Source organism: Cynocephalus volans, chromosome 5 (assembly GCF_027409185.1).
Source record: "Cynocephalus volans isolate mCynVol1 chromosome 5, mCynVol1.pri, whole genome shotgun sequence".
NCBI classification, from domain to species: domain Eukaryota; kingdom Metazoa; phylum Chordata; class Mammalia; order Dermoptera; family Cynocephalidae; genus Cynocephalus; species Cynocephalus volans.
The window spans coordinates 36,083,576-36,106,661 of NC_084464.1; the positions used below are offsets into that span (position 1 = coordinate 36,083,576).

Sequence of the window (23,086 nt, forward strand, 5' to 3'; positions counted from 1 at the left end):
GACCCAGCTTCTTTAGTTTATGGGTTCTGACACTAAAAAGCAGCTCAGTCTGAAAACCAGACAAAGGATTTTGATTGCTTATTGGGGCAGCTGACCTCAGCCTTCTGCTCAACCATTCTTAACTCCATTTTATAATATATGTTAAGCAATACACTTGTCATTTACCCACATATCTTGCATTTAGAAACACCATGTTCTATTAACCATCTTTACAGATCCTGCAAGTTAGGGCTCTCTGGATGCCATTCCAATACTGCTCTCCATAACAATAATTACTTCCACTTTACTTCTGATGGTTAAGAGCTATTCTGGGATCCCATCATCTTTATTGCTGGTAGAGAGCCCAGTTCTGCAATCTCCCACCTCCTAGCCCTCCTTCTAGTCTACCACTGACCTTCTCTAAAATGCTGGTGCTCACGAGTAAACTGATCACCTTGATAAACGGTGTGTTTACAAGCCCTCCTAACACTTTCCTGTCATATGCCTCTTAATCCCCTCCCTCCATAGTCTGCCATGATAGCCCGGCAACTCTTCTTCATTGAATTGGGACCAGTGCTTTTCACAATCTTCAAGAGCCATCCCAGCAGCATATTAGAACAGTCTGCCAGGACCCTAGCTGTGGAGTTAAACCTTGTGTCACCAGAGCATGCCCCCAAATTGACAAACTCCACCTTATCCAGCTGTATATTCTTACCCACTTGATCCTACGCCCTCAGGATTCACCCTAGGCATGCCACCCTGCTTCTTGCAGGTGGGTCAGCATTGTCTTGTAAGTGATCCACCCTCATTTAAGGCCTCTGCATAGTCTTCAAGCAAAGGGGGGCTTCTATCTTCCAATAAGGAAGAGAGGATCATTTCTGAAGATCCAAAGTGTTCAGAGGAAACAGGAGGATGTTCAAAGTTCTCAAGTGCATCTATGCACATATGCACAGACTGGGTGGCCTAAGCAACAGACGTTTATATTCTCACAGTTCTGGAGGTCTCTCTTCCTGCCTTATAGACGGCTGTCCTCACATGGTGGACAGAGAGCTCTGGTGTCTCTTCCTCTTCTAATAAGGCCCAGTCATATTAAATTAGGGCCCCACCCTTACGATATCACTTAACCTTAACTACCTCCATAAAGGCCCTGTCTCCAAATACAGTCACACTGGAGGTTGAGGCTTCAACACATGAATTGGAGGGTGAGGGGGGTGGGGTCCAACACAATTCAGCCCATAATTGGATTTCTTCTAATTGTAAGCAGCCAAAAGTTTCCCTAAAACACATGTGAACTTGGTATATGATTAAGGTGACATTATAAACCAATGGAGAATAAACAGAATGACAGAGTGTTCAACAAAGAGTGCTAAGACAATTTGCTATCCATATTAAAAAAGTTAAATTAAATCCATAACACACATAAAAATACATTCCTTGTTGTTGAAGCTCTAAATGTAAAAATTGCAAAACAGAAATATTAGAAAGAAGATATACAGACAGTCCCTGACTTAATGATGGCTCAACTTATGATTTTTCAACTTTACACTGGTGTAAAAGTGATACACATTCCATAGAAACTGTACTTCAAGTATCCATATAACCAACCATTCTGTTTCTCACTTTCAGTATTCAGTAAATTACATGAGATATTCAACACTTTATTATAAAACAGGCTTTGTGTTGGATCATTTTGCCCACCTGTAGGCTCATGTAGGTGTTCTGAGCATGTATAAGGTAGGCCAGGCTAAGCTATGATGTTCAGCAGTTTAGGTGTATTAAATGCACTCTGACCCTAACATTTTCAGTTTATGATTGGTTTATCAGGACATAACCCGATTGTAAGTTGAGGAGCCTCTGCAGTTGACTTCATAGTTCAGACAGATTTTTTAAATTAAGCACACAAACTATAAAGAAAAGGGTTAATATATCTGACTACATTAATATTTAAAACTTCTCTGGACGGATATCTTTTTTAGAGAAGAAAAAAACCATAAAATGGCAGAGACATGTGTAAAGCATATAATCAGCAAAGGTTATGGAGAATATATAAAGCAGTCCTTCAAAGCAGTAACAAAAAAAGTCCACAACCCAGTAGAAAGAACGAGATAAGCAAATGAATCCATGAAGAAGAACCCTCACAGCCAACAAACAAGATCAGGAAAAAGCCTCTTAATAAACAATAAAGTAATACTTCTCAGAATCTTATGTTAACATCAGATAAACAAAACAATTGGAACTTAATGACTGATTCGACAACCAGAGGAAGAGAATAGCAATAATTTAAGATGACTCCCAGATTTCCAGTTTTGTAGGTGACTGGCCTCATTTAATCAGGATGGGCAATGGAGGAACAGAAATGTGTTTTCACGAGAATAGGATATTTGAGTTTGACGTTACTATGGAATATCCAACTAAGCGTTATACCTGCAGGTCTGGAGCTCCCAGGGAGAAGCCTGGTCTGGACACACAGATTTGGGAGACACAGGACATGGGTAGTTGTTGCGATCAAAACTGTGAATGAGATTGCTCAGGAAGACTTCAAGGATTGAAAGAGAGTGGAAGAGAAGCCAATAAATTAGCAGCCAAGAGTCAGGGGAGAACCAAAACAATCCTCACAGTTATCTGTAGGCAGAAAGAGAAAGAACAAATACAATGAAACCAAGGGCAGCTGCCTCATTTAGTTTTAAACCCAGTGTGTATTTTATTTATTTATTTATTTATTTATTTATTTATTTATTTATTTAATTTATTTATTATTTGCATTTTAAAATCATTTTCGTTACTGCAAAACCAATGAATTTGTTAAATCAATAGAAAGTGAAGTACAGGACATCCTGCCTCATGTGTCTTCTCAATGGAAGATTGAGTTTGTCTAGGAGAGCATTTGAGAGACCTGTATTACCATTTAATAGACTGAAGTCTCATTATGGGGAGAAAAAAACCACTTGGAAACTTGCAGAAAAGCTCTATGTTTATTTTCGTAAATAGTACTTTATAACAAATGTATGACAGCAATTTTACAATACCCTGTAGAAATGACAGTCATTGTTGGTTGTGGAAAGTTTCTAATATCAGTTAACCACAGAGTCTGAAGAGATTTGATTCTGGCCATTTAGATGCCCCCTTTGTGGTGGAGGTGTACTTTTTTATTCTTATGGAATAACAAAGATAAACTAGTCATGTGCACAAAAGGTATATTAATGCCCTCTCCTTAGTCATGGGATCCAAACACACGTATCTTGTTACATATCAAGAAGACAAAATCCTTGTGCTTAAATGTTTTTGCTTCTCTAACATGGAGGGAAAAACAAAATTATTTTAATTCAATAGAATTAAAATAGTGAAGGGTCCATAAACTGAATCAGAATTTTAGCCAAACTCTTTGTAAAACTGGAAACTTATTCCTATGATATGTGTACACAAAATGTGAGTAACGTATATAATCTATTCTCCATTTTTAAAGATACCTTTATTTATCATAAAAATTCTGGACCTGTGTTTCTATAAAGCCATTTCATAAAAGAAACAAAGTAGTTTTTAAATACACCTGAAATTTTTATTGAAATAAAAAACATGAATATGAAACTGTAAAAAAAATTTTCCTTATATAATGAAGTTTAATATCTATGCTAAATAGAAAGAAAAGTATCTTTTAATGTGCTGCATTTCTACATGATTTCAATCAAAATATTTCCACTGTGTTTGTGAAAATGTTATGAAAAGGATTAGAATGTGAAATATTAGCAACACAACATCATAAGCAAATAATAACCACCCAAACATATTTTAATTATATAAAATGCAGACCTATTTCCTCAAAAGCTACAGGTAACTTCTGCACTTTTAAGTGTGCACTGATACAGAAGAAAAAACTTAAATGCTCATAATTTGATTGAAACAAATAATTTTCCTTTCAGAGAGACATTCTAAACATAATAAACCCTATAAGAAACAATGAGCTTAACTCTTTACTTACAACATCAATAATCACCCATTATTACTGTACATATTGAAGATGTCAGACACAAGTAAAACAATGAAGCATAAAAAACAAAACGGTCTATCTCCAAGATTTTTCTAAAATTGACTACAATCATTTCCCCTTCCCATATGTCATTACATTTGTGACAATAACTGAAACACTCAATTAAACTACACGGTTCAAGCTGATGAAATTACAAAGAATTCATTTGGTCCCCCTCATAGATTAAATCTAAGTCATTGTTGGCTTAAGTCAATGGAGCTCCATTCGTTACTCCCTGATTTCATAATATGGTTATCCAGACATTTTAAAATTCTTTTCTAATTCCCTGCCTCCTAAAGGATGTTATGCTTCATCAAGAGCTATTTTTTTCCTCATCAACATATGGGGACATTCTTTTATCCTCCATTCACGTCACTTAAACTTCACAGGAAATAATATCCAAATTTCACATGGGAAGGGCAAAAATCAGACCCATCTTCATACACAGATATTTTTTAAAAAGCAAAAATGTTATAGTATTTATAAAAATTATATTTGATAATGAAGACCTCTACGTGCTTATCACCTTGGAAATACAGACTAACCTTTGAAAAAATGGCTCCATTCTAGGAGGACATGACTTTCACACAAGAATGCTGAAATGCTTCCACACTGAGCCTAAACATTATATAAACTAGAGGACCAATAAGTTAGTCTTTCATTCTATTTTGGTGCACCTGGCTTACTGCTATCAAAAGGAGTCCGTGACATATTCATGTAAATCACACACACACATACATTCACAAACAGTAGTAACCTTTGGACAGAGCCTGTGTTGATATGAAATATTCTGTACCTAAAGTATAAAGTATATTGTACTTAAGGCTAATGACAAAGAACAGTACTCTGTAGTTGCTCCAGGAAAACAAGATATATATGTCTTGTTTGGGGTTTTTCTTTAATAACAAATTTGTTTAATACCCCTCCCTAGAATAAATTTTTCATTTAAATGCTGATAGCTTCCTTATTTTGAGAAGAAATTTACATCTCTTCAAGTCTATGGAGCCAAGATTTAAAGCACCATTATACATATCATTTCTTAGCATTTTCTCTCATGTTTTTACGTATTGCTTCTCTCAGCTTGACCCCAAACAGCCTTATTCTATTCATTACATTGTGCCTGAGGAGGCTTTTTAATGTTTAAAAGTGTGCAAGTGCATGTGCATACGTATTTGATATATATCTATGTCTATGTATTATATTTCTGTTCAGATTGGCAACAATTCAGATGTGATGCTTTCTGTTCACATTTAATCTACTTTTTAACTTTGCTTTTGCTACTCGTTGAGCAAAAAATGAAAGTGAAGGGTTCATTCCTTAGGAGAATTAGTTAATGAGATAAAGAAGGCTTCCTCTGTTCTGCAGCCACAATTTTAAACGTACAGATTATTTTTTTTTCTAGGTGAATGAATGTCATCCTTTGCATATAAGGTAGATCATTTAATAAAAATTCTGAGGATATTGGTTTATGAGTTATAAACTGGAAGAGTTAGCATGGATAATTTCATATTAGTTTAGCTTCACAGCTGTGAGTCTATAGAGATATTGACTGACTCCGAGCCACATATATATGAAAAGGTTCTGTCTTTACACATTATAGCAAGAATTAACACTTTCAGATTAAAACAGGAGGCATGATAGTATCATACTCTCCCTATGAGTCTGGCATTCTAGTATTCCCCCCCCTAAAAAAAAGTAAGAAATAAAAAGTCTTAATAAATAAAAAGTCATCCTATGGCCACAGAGAAATATAGTGAGTAAAATGTTATGGTCCTAACATCATATTTTATAACTAGAAGTTAAAGGGTGCTCAATAGCTACTTTAACAGAAGCTCTGCCAGGCAAAATGTCCTTAGCCTAAAACGAAGTTAGTCAAAATCTTTATTTGCTCTACAAAACTCCTAATGTTCCACTCCACTAACAAGCCGGTTGCCGACAAGGGTCTTAGAATACAATTAAGTTAAAGTAGTTTCATGAAATTAAAACTATGAAATCTATGCATACAACATCACAAAGAACTAACAACTCAAAACGTTATACTGGTTATCACATAAAAGCAACATAAGTTTTTCATAGAACCCTCTCTCTATAAAACAACACATGAAGCCTAACGATCTCTCCCATCCACTCAAATAAATGGTCCCCACATCTGTCAGTCAGTGTCACTTTATTTGTACTGCCAGTCTGCCATGGAGACCACCATTCCCACAGAGAAAACTGCCACATTTGGGAGGTCAATTTCATTATTTATGCTAAAATCATCTCCAAAGTGACATCCACTATGTTAATTTTCTGTGAATGATTTTTCCTTGGTTAGACAATATATTTCATTTATTATTTTTTTCAATAAAATGTTGGCAAAGTGTTTTAAAGTAAGTTGTTATTCACCCCCTCAAGGTTGGTCACAATTATATCTTGTCAACAGGTGGTAAAATATGCATATACAAGAAAAGAACTGTCCCCATTTTTTCATTTTTTGCTACAGTTATTATGGCCTATTACCTTCTAGTAGTATACTTAGAGTACCAAACTTTGATTTTCATGTAAAATATCAATGTTGTACTTCATTAAAATGATTCTTAAGGAGTTCCCTAAAACCTAAGCTTTGTAGTATAATGAAGAAAATAACAAGATAAAAAAAACAGAGAGAGAAATATCTTTATTAAAGAAGGAAAAGAGAGAATCTCTTCATTGAAAGAGAAAAGAGAAAAAATCACCTTGAGAAATAGTTATACTTTCTTACATTTAATCCCTTATTTTTATAAACTATTTAAAAATTATTAACCCCAGACCCAGTAACAGTGCAGGAATTTAACATTAAAAGACCAGTTGGTCTATTTCCCTAACAACCCAAGATTGCTGCTTGTAGTCCATAGTGCCTTATATTTCTCATTTGAAAAAGCAAGCCTACTAGTAGAATGCACAATCCAGATTTTACACCAGAAATATAGTACCCTGTTTACAATTCATCCTCCCAGATTAATATATCCTTATGTTATTATCTCTTTAAATACTGTTACATTATAATCTCTGTTTGTACTTCCTATTTGTGGAAAAATACTAAAATAGCTGTTAGGGAAAATACATCTATTTTCTATAGTATTATTAAGTGCTTTATATAACTGCCATCTATTTTGGTTCCAAATGGTTAGTTATGAGACCTGGAAAGGAAAAAAAATCTTTTAAACTTAAGATTAATAATTTTATGAAAGCACTAGAAGTTCAAATTTCAAATGTACAGCTTCTACATAATTAAAAAATATATCCTTTAATATGAGAAAAATATATTATTTCTATATTTAGGGAAGAGCGGCAGCATCTCTTAAGAATTCAAAAAACTAATGCAATTACGTTTCTCCCCATATATACCTCACAAGGCAACTGTAAATTAATCAGTCCACAAAGCTATAATCAGGAACTGGTTTCATTACGAAAATTTTGTAAAGCTTTCAACAATTTCTATCAGATTGCTTCTAATTATATAGAAATGAATCTGCTTGAAAGTCTAAATATATTCAGCTAGGAAAATAAATATTTGCTGATATCTCTATGGGAAAAAAATATCATAAGAGGGAACTAATAGAAATAAGTTAAAAAGCAGAAACAAACTCTCCATATAGCCTATTTTTTTCTTAAAATTACATAGTCTTATTTTGTGTAAAAAACTGTTTGGGAAAAATCTGATTTGGGGAATAGTCAATATCAAGTTTTCTCACATACTAACAGGAGGGAGAAGAAAGGGATATTATTGGTAAAGGTAGGCTGGATCAGTGAAAATCCACAGGATTTCCAGATTTGCAAACCATCCAGCCAGGCTCAGAAAGATGACTGGGTGTTCCTTTACAATTCCTCCCTGAGTATGTGCCATTACAGCCACGAGCATTAAAACCTGAAAGCACTTCAGGGAGAGCACGCCGATGTTAATCACCAACACTCTGAACGAATGCTTCCTCCTACCAAAATGAATACCTTGCACTGTCTTTTTTAGTTTGTTTAAGGTGGATTTTGGTAAGGAGGAGGAAAGAATGTCAACAAGTCATGAAAACATTTCAATCTACTGCCATCTCCAAATTATCTCTGAAACTAAATTGCAATTTGTTCATTCAGGTTTATTGCTTTAAGAAAATAGTATATGCTTTCCTATTACCAATTCCTTAAAATTCTATGACTTCTTAGATTAAGTATTTTAGAATAAGCTGCCATCTAATAATCTTGCTTCTAAATCTATAATAAAGTATACAATAGGAATGATCCTATTTTTTTTATTCCTTACAAAGACAGGCAGGCCAATTCTCTTTCAGTGCAAATTCTCTCTGTCTCTCTTATTTAATTTTTGTAAATGACTTTTCAAAACACATGCCATAAAAATAAGTCATTCTCCTTTAGTAGCTACTAACAGTTATCTAGTCTTTCCATTAGTCTTCTAATTTTAAGATTCAGTAGGTAGTACTCAACCATACTGTCACATTATACTTAGCAATAACTACGTGCTCATTATTCAGGTATGATAACCCTTGATTTTTCTTATAATCCATATACTCTGCTTTTAAAAGTCATCTAGGGCCGGCCCGTGGCTCACTCGGTAGAGTGCGGTGCTGATAAAAGTCATCTATGCCACAACAGCGCAGTCCTTGTTTTGTTCGTTGTTTTCATTTTCTTGCGGACTAGTGATTTTTACTTCTGGCCTCGGTGGTCTTTGAGGGTCTAAATCAGCCTGGAGGAAAACAGAGCAAAAGATATTTAGCTCTTTGGTTTACAAAGGTAATAAAATTTACAAAAAAAAAAAAAAAAAAAAAAGAAAGACATGTTACTCAATTATTCTATTTAATCATATAGAATATTCAACTAAAAATGGTTCCTTGGCTTACGTTTGTTTCTTAGTCTCTCACTACCTGGTGGACACACCATTCCCAAAACTTTACTTGCACAGAAGACCCTTCTGGGACCATAATTCACTATGTGCTTTAAAGGCACAGATTCATTTCTTGTGCTGCAGGCTTTATTTTTCTCAATTTTTTCTTTACTTCCTTTTGAGCTTTTCTTTTCAATAGCATATTTATACCTTTCAGTTTAGCCTTCTCAGAGACAAGAAAAGAAAAAAATGCAGCAGTTCTACTCTCACATCACATGGATCCAGCTCATGCCTAGTGCTCTTCCGATTTTAGTTTTCTACTGGAATTCACAAATTCTTTCTGAATACGGTACCAAGTATCATCAGACAGATAAGAGTAGGACAGAAAATCAAAATGCAGAGGCTGCATTTCTCCAACAGCAACCATCGTTCCTGCTATGTGGACTTCTCATATGTTATTAACGAGATTGTCTCATTGATAATTTGTCTTTCCCCCACTAGACTGAGAACTGAACGGAGTGAGATTACAACTAGCTGGTTTTCACACTCTGCTCCAAATACTGGAGACTCCATAGCCAAGGGCCACCAGTCTGGGGGTGACAACAGCAGGTTGTCAGGCCAAGATTTATGCTCTAAAAAATTTTTTTAAAAACACTACTGGGGCTATGCCTTATTTCACATGGTTAACTTGTGAAGTGTCTCAAATAGTATCTTGAATATAACACAAGCTCAGTCTGAATAAATGTTAATTGCTTACTGTGTATTTGTCTTGTATTTCTTGCTATTTTCCTACAATCATGTCCTGCTTTGCACAAGAACTATTACATAGAACAAAATATTACATGGTAAACTGAACTTTTAGTCATTTTATAAGTAAAGAATCCTTTTGTAAAAGTTAATTATTAATTTCTAATTCATATAAATTTGGTTTTTCGCATTCAGTATGCTTAAAGTACACATCTACTAACATGTTAGGGAGAATGGAAATAAAATACGTCATCATTATAAGAGAGAAATGAGTCAAATAAGATTAAATCTCTTTGTGAATAACTGCTCTGTCTTAGGCATTTGTATAGTCCTTAAAATCCCTAACTAGTCACATATCAGGCACTTGCTCATTTGCGTTCTCAAGAATCTGGATTCACCCTCATTATATATCAAAGGCACTTGCACTTCAGGCCCTTGCCAAATTATACAGACTTGATCTTGACTGATGCCCAATGCCTACCAAAGGCCTATTTTTTTCCTTCATTATTTAATATTTTTTAATTGACAAAAATTGTATATATTTATGGTATACAACATAATGTTTTGAAATATTTAAACATTTAGGAAATGGCTAAACTAAGCTAACTAACATATGCATTACCTCACATACTTACCATCTATTGTAGTGAGAACCCTTAAAATCGACTTTCTTAGACATTTAAAAGTTTTTCAATACATTGATTACAAAACATTCTTATTATCTATAGTCACCATATTGTACAATAGATCTCTTGAACATATTCCTTCTGTCTAACTGAAATTTTGTATCCTTTGACCAATGTCTTCCCAACCCCGACCCCTAGCCCCTGCTTCTATGAGCTCAACTTTTCTAGATTTCACACATAAGTGAGATCATTCAGTATTTTTCTTTGCTTGGCTTATTTCACTTAAGATAAGGTCTTCAAGGTTCATCCACATTGTTGCGTATTACAGGATTATTTGTAAAAGTTATATTTATGGAAAATGGAATGACAGGCAATCCACTCATTTCTGTAAAATCTATTTAGGTCATACCCTGAATTAAACTAGAGCACTGGAAAAATGCATACTTGGATCTTACTACCTAGTCCCACATACAATTACACTTTGATTTCATGCTGTAAACTTTCATCAAAGGCTATGACAGTGAAGAATTTTACGAAAGCCTCTCTTGCAGTTGGCATACAAATGACACTGAGGACTACGTAGAACTGCATATAGGGAATTTCTTATAGAATAGGACTGTGATTATCTCACCTTGAAAAAGATGAAATGAGAGACATGCTGAGTGTTTTCATTTAGATGTTAAGAATATTTACATAAGCCATACAGTGCATTACAGATAACTTTGTACTGGTAATTGATACCTGGCCTGAAGAACATTTTGTATTTTGCTATTGCTAAACTTGCTCTCCCTAAGCAAGATAAAACAGATAAGTTAATAATGAATAATTGAGAAGACCCCATCCATCACAGTGGGTCTCAGGAATGAGTGCACCAAGGTGCACGTCAAGGGTGCAGTCTTGAAGGAGGTGGGCCTTGATCTGAAGGACAGACAGCAAGGGGGCAGATGGAGAGAAAACTGTGGAGGACATCCTGCAGCTGTGGAGGACATCCTGCTTCTTATGCTGTTGGACTTAACTTGAGCTTGGCAGTGATTGGGCCATAGTCATCCATGTGGAACTTAATCTATCCTATGGAACTTCATCTGTGCCATGGAAGAATACCAGGACTTGAAAGTGTCCTGCTCCAAGGCCAGCAGTGGGACTACAGGCCAGAAGGTGAAACTTTACCACATATTTCTTTATCTTTGCTGTACAATAAATAGAACTATATACATATTCAAGTGCTAGTGTGTTGAATGCTTAATTCAATTAATCCACTTCAAGCAGACTAAACAAACTAGATTATAATACTGCTAAATAGCAAAGAAGTCATGCATAATAGAGATGGTGTTCTTCACGTCATGTCTAGGTCTCACTGGTCTTGACACTCTTTTCTGGCTTAGATCTTCCCTGGTCTTAACTTATTTTTATTTTTTACATTTCTCTCTTTTATTATACGTGTTCTGTGAAGGCTCTTTAAATTTTTTGTAAAGTGTAAGTAGGAGATAGATAGATGGATGAATAGATGGATGTGTAAATGACAGAAGGATAGGCATAGGAACTGTCAGATAGGTAGATGGCAGTACTTGTTATCTGACTGAAATAAGTAGCAAATGAATTGAATTAAATCGTACTCGATCTTTCCTACTCATCCATGAGAGGTTTCAACGCAAGGCGTAAGTTCTTGGGTAATTCCCTAAGTGCACGTGCGCATGCACACACACACTTGCCTTCATGCATGCACATACGTAAGCAAAAGCAATAGAAATACCTCATCCTGTCCACTGCCAGCCCCTTGAGACTTTCTTTCCTCGTCCACTGCTGGTTGAAGTTCATTATTAGCCTGATCCAGTTCCTCGCCATTTTCTTCATCAGTACCTCCACTTACACGAGCAGGACCTGCCTGCTCCTCACTGTGATCCAGGATCTCCTCGACTTGCTCAGTAGCTTCTGTAGCCTCCCTTCCTCCTTCATCTTCAACTTCACCATTCATTCCTGAGAAGTCTTCTTTCTGTTCTGCATCCTCACTTGCTTTCTCTCCTTCTTCTTCCTCATCTACTATTTCTGCTGGCCTCTGATGGACCAAAAAGAATAATAGATAAAAGTGGGACATATTAAGGAGATTTTCCATTGCACTTTATAGCAATGTAATAATTATTACATTACAGTCAAGTAAAACTTTCTTACATTTGCATACTTTACAGTATATAAAGTGCTTACATTTACTGAGTACCTACCATATACCACACTTTGCAAGTATATTCTCATTTAACCCTCACGACAATCATGTGAGGTCATTATTCCCATTTTACAGATGAGAAAACAAAGGCACGGAAAGACAAGTATCTAGTCCAAAGTCCCACTGGAAAAGCCAGCATTTAAACTAAACATGTTACTACAGAACCAGCACTTATACTCCGCATGGCAGATAGAAAACTAAACCACAGGGTCGTTGGCCAGTGTCTTTTGGAGTGTCTGGCCCAGAGGAGGAGGCTAAGAAAAAAAGGTGTTGGTGGAGAGATTATCATCCTCAGTGCCAAGGATGAGGGTGATGGCACCAGGATGTGAACTCAAGTTTTCTGCCATGGAATGTGGACAGCTTTCCACACAAAGCCTAGGAGAGTTGACAGCTTATCTCTAAAAAGCAAGAAAAAAGATCGTCATGTAGATCCAAGGCCAAGAAACTACATGCCCTTTCTATAAAAATAATACATGCTGAAGTATCATATTAACCTTAAGCATTTTTACTGTTATTTGGATTCACATAAATTTGCTTTAAACGAGAGCAGAAGGCCAAGTTCCAGATCCAAGACTTTGGAGAGAGAAAGATCCAGGTTCAAGACCTGGCCAGCAGTTACTGACTGCTACCTAACTTTTGTGAGTTTCAGATTCCACATTTGTAAAATGGGAATGTAATAAAACTTCCATAGGAATTAAAGGAAATAGGTTATATAAAGTGCCAAGCATACTGCCTGGCATATCACAGATTCTAATAAAACACTGAAATCCCTTTCCATTTATAGTGATAACACTACCCTGGAGCCATCATATTTCTTCACTGCCATCAGTCAAATAACAGGGTTTTTTTTAAGCACTAAGTGTTTAAGTGTTGTTCTATGTTAGAATCTCAGACCTAGGGTTTTCAGTAGTCATCTTATAGAAGTTAACATGATGCCTTCAGTTATGGAAGTAAAGAAGAAAAAAATGAAGGGGAGTAGAATAGAAGTTCAGAATAAAATTCCACACATTATTTTGAAGAAAGAGTTTTTATCTTTTGTCCAAAATAATGCCTCAAATTTGATTATGATACCAAAGATGCACTATGAAAATGAAGGAAAAATCTAATTGCTCTCAAGGTATTGCAAAATCCATAGTGTTTGTCATCATGCAGATTGAATAATACAGCAATGCTGGGTTGTTCACATTTTCATGTAGGCGTTTAATGTCAAATTGTGTAGAGTCCTAACTATCCCTAAGCATCATGGCCAGGGTGAGGTCATTCAGAAGGCCGAACGGTAGACAGAAACTCAGGTTGGGAGGTGGTGGATCTGCCAGAGGATGCTAAAAGAAAAGGCAAAAGATTTATCAAATATAATCCACAATGGTTAGTAAAGATTTTCTGGTTTGTAATGTATGAGGCCTCAATGACTAAAGGTGAGAAAAATCTCCAATCTCCAAAAGAGAAACTAACATTTTCCCATCTCCCCACCAAACCCTTGTCTCACCCTCTGTCCAAAGAGAAGAAATGTGGCAAGGTACTGAGGCATGCACACCTGACATGAGGAGGAGAGGACAGTTTGGCAAGGGAAGGATGGGCATTGTCATTACAAAACAGCAGAGATGAAAATTCTTCAGACATGAAAATTCATCAGACATGAAAATCAGTTGCGTGTCTATATACTAACAATGAACAATCTGAAAATTACAAAACAATTCCATTTATAATGGCATCAAAAAGAATAACATACTTAGGAATTAACTTAACCAAAGAGGCAAAAGACTTGTACAATAAAGACTACAAAACATGACTAAAAGGTATTAAAGAAGACATAAATAAATGGAAACATCCCATGCTCATGGATCAGAATACTTAATATTGTTAAGATATCAATACTACCCAAAGTGATCTACAGATCTAATGCAATCCCTATCAAATTCTCAATGACGTTTTTTGCAGAAATAGAAAAACCCATCCTAAAATTCATACAGAATCTCAAGGAATCCTGAATAGACAGAACAATCTTGAAAAAGAAGAACAAAGCTGGAGGAGTTTACACTTCTAGATTTCAAAACTCAGTACAAAGCTATGGTAATCAAAACCAGTGTGGTACTGGGATAAAGACAGATATATAGACCAATGGAATAGAATAGAAAGGCCAGAAATAAATCCTCACATATATAGTCAAATGATTTTTGACAAGGGTGCCAAGACCATTCAATGGGGAAATGATAGTCTTTTTAATAAATGTTGCTGGGAAAACTTGATATCCAGATGCAAAAGAATAAAGTTGGACCCTTACCTAATACCATATACAAAAATTAACCAAAAATGCATCAAAGACTCAACACCAAGGTCGAAGGTTCAGAACCGTGTACCGGCCAGCCACACACACAAAAAGAATATACCGTTTTTTGTGAAATCCCTTCTAAGACTAGAATGCATTATTTTAACAATAACGAAGAAACAATAAACTTTCTTCAAAAGTAATATACTAACAATAAACCATTTTTAAAAAATGAATCAAAGACCTAAATATAAGACCTAAAACTATAAAAACTCTTAGAATAAAACATAAGGCAAAATCTTCATGACATTAAATTTGCCAGTGATCTCTTGCATATGACACTGATGGCACAGGAAGCAAAAGAAAAAATAGACAAATTGAACTTCATGAAAAACAGCATGGTAATTCCTCAAAAAATTAAAAATAGAATTACCATAGGATATATGGTCCAGCAATTCCACTTCTGGGTATATACCCCCCAAAACTAAAAGCTGGTCTCGAAGAGATATTTATACAACCAAGTTCATAGCAGCTTTATTCATAACAGCAAAAGCATGGAAGCAACCTAAGTGTCCTTCAATAGATGAATGGACAAGTAAAATGAGGTATATACATATAATAGAATGTTATTCAGCCTTAAAAAAGAAAGAAATTTGGATAAATCACAAAGACATTACTCTAAGTGGAATACGCCAGTCACAAAAAGGCAAATACTGTATGATTCCAGTTGTATGAGGTACTTGGAGTAGTCAAAATCATAGACAGAAAGTCGAATAGTGGCTGCCAGATGCTGGGAGGAGAAGGGACTGGAGATTTATTTAATGGGTACAGAGGTTCAGTTTTACAAGATGAAAAGAGTCATGGAGATGGATGGCAGTGACAAGTGAACAATATGTACACTTAAAATAACTAAAACGGTAAATTTTATGCTATGTGTATTTTACCACAAAAGAAATAAAAATTTTTAGAAAACAAGAGCAGAGGAAATGTCCTGAGCCAAAGACTGCATTTCTGCATCACTGACAAGCAAGGGCTTCCAGGCAGTGCAGGAAAGAAGCCAACACCAGGATGTGGAGGGGCTTCCTCTCCCAAGACACTAAGGGGGTCTTCCAAGGGGGGATAAAATAAGGAGCCAGCTCAGAAAACACAGTGGATGGCTCCCCACTATCATGCCAGAAGAGGCAATGGAAAGGCGTGGGGGTCTCAGGCCCAGAGACAGCAAGTACCCTTCCTGGGAGTCTGCAGGACTTGGAGGAGATGATCACTGTGGGAACCTAAGAGACATCTGAGGGACTCTCAGTCACCATGACTTCAGTGATTGGGCCCAGGGCATCCATTTGTGTTAAGCAATACCCTGGGTGCCAGGCATTCAGAGACGAAGACCACAGTGTCCAACATCAAAGAGCTCAGTGCACAGTGGGCAGGAAAGACGCATAAGCAAATCAGTTGCAATGCGGCAGGAGGAGAAAAGCAGTACAAGCACGTGTCAGGAAAGGGACACTTCAAGGTGGTCTGGCCACAGAGACTTCTAAATCGTGGTGTCCACAGAGTTTGCAGGTGGAGAGCAACAGGACAGAAAGGCAGGGCTGATGGAGCACGAACACTGAGCAGCCCTCTGTGCCCAACGTCACACTCAGCCTCACACACTCATCACTTCAGGCAATCCTCACAACAGCCTGCAAGGCACATTCCTCAAGCCCATTACACAAATAAGGAGAATGAGCAATCGCTCCACACTGCAGCATCACTAGGCAGGTGCACAAGTAGGGCTAGGGTCAGAACCAAAGGCGGTCTTGTCCCAAAGTCCTGGTGTCCTTCCTTAAACATCATGACAAGTTGCTGCTTCTCCCAGTCGCTACTGTAAGAGCACTCATGTGTACTGTTAATGGCCAGAAAATATGACATCTGCAGTAGGCAACATTACTTTTACTGTTTAAAGAATTACCGACCTGACAACAAAATATTTCTGGATTTCTATCAAAGATGTTTGCCGTGTTCTAGGGAGGGAACATTGTAAGGACTGCCAGGCAGAGCACTTAAAGCAGTACATGACAAAAACCGAGAAATACTACAGCGCGGATGGCTAGTAAGAGCAGATTCCTTTTTAAATTATCTCTAAATTAGATAATTGTAAATCACTCTCCTAGAAATTGTTTCCATCCTTACTGTGCCTAAACTTGCCTTAGTCACAGCAACTTTGTTTGGGGTTTTTAAGAAAAGTTATATTTCATTTCTTAATTTAAATAATGATAATAATAATAATAACAGAAAAACTCATAATTTACTGTAACTGTTTAGGAATCTAGATATGGTCCTTGCCTCACTGAGAATATATTACAAGTGCTTGCTAAAGTCTATTAAGGCAAACACTTCTAAGTGGGAAAATGTCTATTTTTCCTATTCTGACATTTGGATTTATACCTAAAAATTGCAAAATTGTAGCATGTTATTGTTTAGTTTTTAGTTTTGTATTTCTTAGTTGTACCTCTTTCTTTACCCCCAGTTCCCAAACACATGTACATTTTTTCTCCTTTTAATGCAAAGGGCCAGTATATACCCTAATTTCTTTTTAAGGAAGAAGACACCCAGCCCTAAATTCAGGTTCTGTTATCCTGGTTGTTATCACCACCACTAACATGACAAATTATGCTTTCATCCCATTATTTCTATTAGACTTCCCCAGCACAGCGATTTCAGGAGTCATCAAAAGAAGCCATATCTGGTTAGTGCAACTTTAAGAAATGCAAGATTATGGTGCTGAAATACCAATTTGATCAATTTAAATACGATGGTAACATTAGTTAAAAGGCTCATAATCCTTTAAAATATCCTGAGTCTGGAACAAAATTTATTATTACGACACTACAATTCAGGGGGGGGAAACAAGCTGCTATGACAGATCTGTAATGAATAAATGAAAAGCAGTGTGCTTTTTGGTGTAATCTCCTTTGAAGCAGGCATTAAATTATTGAAGATGTTTCCAGTGTACACATCAATCAAATCGTCCCCAGAAGGAACACTGGGTTTTACACCCATACACACACGCATACAGATAAAATCTACACCATGGTGAGGGCCGGCCAAGAAGGCAAGGAACGCTCCTTCTGTACAAGGATGGGTGCCCATGGCAGGTGAGAGCTAGTCCTTAGGATAAAAGAAACACAAGAGGCAAGGGGAGCAAGTTGCATACTTCCACAACCCCTTCACGCCTCCTCTCACTGTAGAAAACTACTGAAGAGCAATCCCGTACCCTCACACGGCTCAGTGCCAACACCCACCCTGGCACTTGAGAATTTACCCAGGTGAACGGGATTGGAAGCAGAGCTCCCACACATGACTTGGCCTCACCTCCCAGCAAAAGCCAGTTCTCATACAGCCCAAGAAATTGTGTACAGCCCTGGGAGCATCACTGGGGAGTTCCAGGACAAGATTTGTGTCTGCAGGTGTTGTCTACAATGGTGAAGTCCAGTGGCAACTGCAAAGTACACTGTCCAGGACGAGGCAGCCAGGTCTGGTGGAAGGACAGCAGCCACCTCGGCCTCAGTGAATTCACCTCACCTGGCTTCAGAGTTCCCTTCGGAATTTGAGGATGATAATAATGACCTCATGGGACTGTAGCAAGGACCAAATGAGATCATATATGTAAAAGGCCACTGGAAGCTAAACAAGCTATACACCTGTTTATTATTATCTCTCCATTCTTCTTGCCATGGAGTGGAAGGAGATGAGAGGTTGTCTGATGAAACACTCTAGTACAGAGTTTCCCTAAGGAAACTATTTTCTAGTGGCCACGTAGAGCAGTATCTCTTCTAAATCTCATTTACATGAAAACAAACAAAAAAATGATACTAAGATACTTAGCAATTGTCTTGCCCTCACAGATGAATGCAGTTAAAATTCAGGCTAATGTTCAGCTTCTGGTCCATTGAGACTGTTAGGTCTCATTTGCATAAACTAATCATCCTTACTCTTAGTTATGTTTATTCTGTGCTTGCAAGTTCCCTGGCACAAATTTTTCACAATAAATGTACCATCCAATAGTTTTTTTGGTTTGTTTCTGAACTGCTTGTCCACTTTCAAAAGTCATCCAAATGTGCCAGCAAGAGCTACTAAACAAGAATGACTTCCATTTGCACTTAGGTAACATGTGACTTTGTCTTTGGTTGGAATTACAGGCTGGCAGTAGCCAGTGATAGGTATAATGATGCCAGACACTTAGGTACCATATTATGCTTCTCAAAGCACTTTCACATATAGTTTCTCCTTTCACCTTCGCAAACTGTAGGCAGGCATGAGTATCCCCATTGTATGGAATGGGAAACTGAGCCAGAGGAAAAGTCAAGCAACTTGCTAAAGGTTACATAACCAGTGGTCAGCACCACGCTCACCCAATGAGCTAACCGGCCATCCCTATATGGGATCCGAACCCATGGCCTTGGTGTTATCAGCACCACACTCTACCGAGTGAGCCACGGGCCGGCCCAGCCAGTGGTGACAATGTCTTTCATCGGCATCATAAAAAAACAAATACACAAACACAAGTTCCTGTTGACGGACAGTGTCCCTCCATAGTTTAAAAACCTGTCACCATGGTAACCAGGAACCTGGATAAGGCCCATTATGACTAATAGGCTATATGACTAATATATGACTAATGGGCTAATAAAACAGAGGGACAGGGTGGGCTGAGCTGGGTTCCATGTCTCTGCTTCTTCCCTCTCTGCTCATCACTGATCACATTTCTTATAGACATAGACTCTAAAAGCTGACTCTGCTGCCTGAATATTATCCTTTTGATCTATTAGGCAGCATCAAATCAGAGACAAGCCCCATTTTCTCTCTGTTTTGAGCTGAAATGGGTCCCCCATACCCCAATTCCTATGTTGAGTCCTAACCTCCAGTATCTCAGAATGTGACTGTATTTAGAGATACAGTCTTTAAAGAGGTAATTAAGTTAAAATGAAGTCATTGAGGTGGATCGTAATCCAATACGACTGGTGATTAGGACACAGACACACAGAGACACAAAGAGGAAAGACCACGTGAGACACAGGGAGAAGACAGCCAAGGACAGAGGCCTCAGAAGAAACCAACCCTGCCAACAGCTTGATCTCAGACTTCCAACCTGCAGAACTGTCGGACGGTAAGTTTTCATTGTTTCCCGCCCTCAGTCTGCAGTACTTGATTACAGCGGCCCTGATACACTAACACACCGACCAAGGACTACCTTCCCCCCCACCGTCACCCCCACATTCACATTCATTCATATTCTTTCCCCTCCCTCCCTTTCTCTCTCTCCTCTCTTCTCCCCCTACCCCTGGGGGGGGCTGCTCCCTCTCTTTCCCATCCCCCCATTTCCTTAAAGAAATAGGGAAGTCAGCTTCCTCAGGACTGGCAGGGAAGGAAGGACAAACCCAGCCCTTCCCAGACAGACATCTGGAGGGAGGGCAGTCCTCCATGGAGGAAACTGAAGAGAGCTCTGGCCCACTCCCCCTGCCATGCCACTGCTCATGCTGCTCCTCATACTTTTCCCCAGAACACTCTTCCTATCCTTGTTAGAGCCACATTTTCCATGAAACCTCCTGGCTCCCCAGGCAGCCATCACTCCTTACCTGTGCCCCCATAGTACTGGGTAAGATTTCCTTAATACACTCTAGTCACACTGTGACTTCCTTATACATGACATAAAAATAGTGAACACAAATTGCTATTGAGTAGATTTTCCCCAAAATGCTTGGAATGATTACAGAATAATGGGGAAACACCAGCCTTGGTTCTATGCAGGCCCTCTGGAAACTTCTTGAAGCAAGGCTTTTTTCTTATTCATCTTCGTTCCCATCACCACAGACTGTTGGAATTCGTTGTCTTGAATAAAACACAAATGTGCCTCCTACAGATAAAAGGCAGCATCATGCATGCCTTCAGAAAAGTGCTGATGGTGGGGACGAAGCTCACATTTATTGAGCACTCTTCCAGGTACCTGGGGCCAGCTCTATGCACCTCAGATGTGCAATCGTACTTAAGCTAACGTCACAACAATCATTTCAGGAAAATACTGTTATTATCCCAATTTGCAGATAAGGAAACTGAAGCATAGGGAGTTACCTAAACTTGCCCAAAGTCCCACAAGTAGTGATGGAGGAATCTGAATTCTTTTTTGACTACTGGATTGTAATAACTATTTTCCACAAGATAATGAACGTAGAGAGCAAAGGAATATCCCAAAGTCAATTCAATGTTAAATAGTAACTTCCAGCTTAGTGACTGCTGAGCCAGTGCTTCCCCTTCACCAGGGGAGCTTCTTAAACGCAGATTCAGAGTCAGAAGTTCTGAGCTTCTGCATTTCTAATACCTGCTCGTGATGCTGACACTATCCTGGTCCCCAGTTAGCACTTAGCATGGTAAGGCTCTAAACCACATATAACACAATATCCTTATAAATACACCACTTTACATTTTTTTTAAAAAAAAGCATTTTGGGTTAAAAGTTCTAATTGTAATAATGCCTTGAAATAAGGTCTCTTTAAATGAAGGTTGCATTTTTATCTTAAAAATGATCAGTCAGCTTATTGAAAGCTGGGAGAAAACAGAACTGACTGTTATGGACAGAATAATTTTTGACCATAAAGAGAGTTCTAGGAAATTTATTCTAATTACATCACCATGCTACTGTTTATTAAGAGGTAGGTTATAAACGAGAAACCTGTCATTGCAAAAGCAATAAATCAGAAAGATATTTTTCCCTACGCTTAAAGTCATCTTCCCTGACATTTACGTCAAATTTTAGTCAGTTTGTGACTAAAATTTTAAAAGAACCAGTTTTCAGGTAGAAATTGTTTCTGCAAGGAGTACATACATCCTGAAATTGCAGGAATCACTTGCACCTATAAGTAATTGTGTAATACTATACTCTCTGTAAAGCACAATTCTTATGTTTCACTGAAGTTGAAAAAGGGTATTCATTATACTCTACTTCAACTACTCATTAAACTGATGTACATAATAGTAAACTTAGATGATTCCAGCCTCACAGCTTCTCTGGCGTGCATCCAGAGTACAATCAGATTAGGGAGCATATTACATATATATGTATAATTTTAATAATAGGTACCTTTAAACAGAGCGGCTTTTTTTCATAAGAAAGTATGGACTTCTACTTTTTAAAAAGCACATTATTTTTCATAAGCAATTGCTCTTAATATTTGTTATTGGAAAACCAATACCAATTTTCTCCTTCACATGACACCAGCATTGGCACTTTGAGTGCATTTTGCCTGAGTTTGCCTCCATTCATATCTTGCTATTTATTTTGTAACTGACATTCTGAGAAAGTGGTTGATTTGTATGGTAAGACAGAAAAAGTCTGGTAGTTATTATCTCTGGCTACATCCTAGAGGGGGCAGCTCAGGGGAAGCAATAGGTATTCAGGTTTTCTAGAGAATATGCATGCACTTACTAAGGTTAACTCAGGATTCCTGAGTCGTAAGGGGGAGAAGATGGAATATGGAAATCATATGGAAATAAGACACAAGCTATCAAAAGCATCAATTACTTGGAAGGTATTTCCACAGACAGACGGGGCTGCCCAAATGACTTACACTTTAAACTCACATCACATCTCTGACAGTAACAGCAGCGCCAAAAATTAGAAACCAGGAAAGGCATCCAAACAGACACTACAGCTCATGTCCAGCCCACTTTAGAAGTGAATGTTGATAGCTCTTATATTTACATCAGAATTCACGAGGGATGTGTTTTAATACTTAAGACCTTTGCTATCTGAAGTAACAGCACAAATTAGAATTTTCTAGTCAATATATTCTCTCTAACCACCACCAAACCCTCCTCTGCATTCCCACCTATCAGTCCTCTCTTCCTGAAATATACCACACCTAGAAATTGGAGATCTGAACCAATAAAAATTAAAAGACTACCTTAGATGTCTACTTCTCCATGTAACATTTGTTACATTTGAAATTTGGGAAAGTGTGTGGATTTGTGACAGGTTTGGGGGTAGAAGGTGTTTCTGTGGATTTCGTGGCAGAGTTCAGGCATAGATGTCAAAAGTACGGAAGTTATCACGCTTGTTTTTATTCCTGTTCCCATGGAAACTAAAGTCATCTCCTACCCAAGTCGAATGAGGTGTTTTGAAATAATCAGTTTCAATTTTTCATGATAGCAAAGTGCCATTTCTTGTTTTCAGCTTTCAGAGGCTTACTTTCACAGAAAAAAAAAAAAGTTTAGATGTGGTTTGAAGGCACCAAGATCTACAAAAAGGGTGGTTATATTCAGAGACATGAACCTGTAAGTACAGAAGCAGAGTGAAGCTTTCGCCAGCCACCAGCCACCTGCTAGAAATGGGCTTACCCGGCAA

The 23,086-nt window shown here is 37.6% G+C and overlaps 1 protein-coding gene across 1 annotated transcript in view; it reads right to left on the minus strand.

Annotated features, from left to right (window-relative positions):
- Window positions 1-8,612: 8,612 nt before the first annotated feature.
- DCDC2 (doublecortin domain containing 2) overlaps window positions 8,613-23,086 on the minus strand; it is a 168,318-nt gene continuing 153,844 nt past the window's right edge. Inside the window, exons 9-10 of the mRNA XM_063098187.1 lie at window positions 11,979-12,281; window positions 8,613-8,717 (exon numbers count right to left, since the gene is read on the minus strand). Coding sequence (XP_062954257.1) covers window positions 8,613-8,717; window positions 11,979-12,281 — 408 coding nt within the window. The remainder of the gene's footprint in view (window positions 8,718-11,978; window positions 12,282-23,086) is intronic.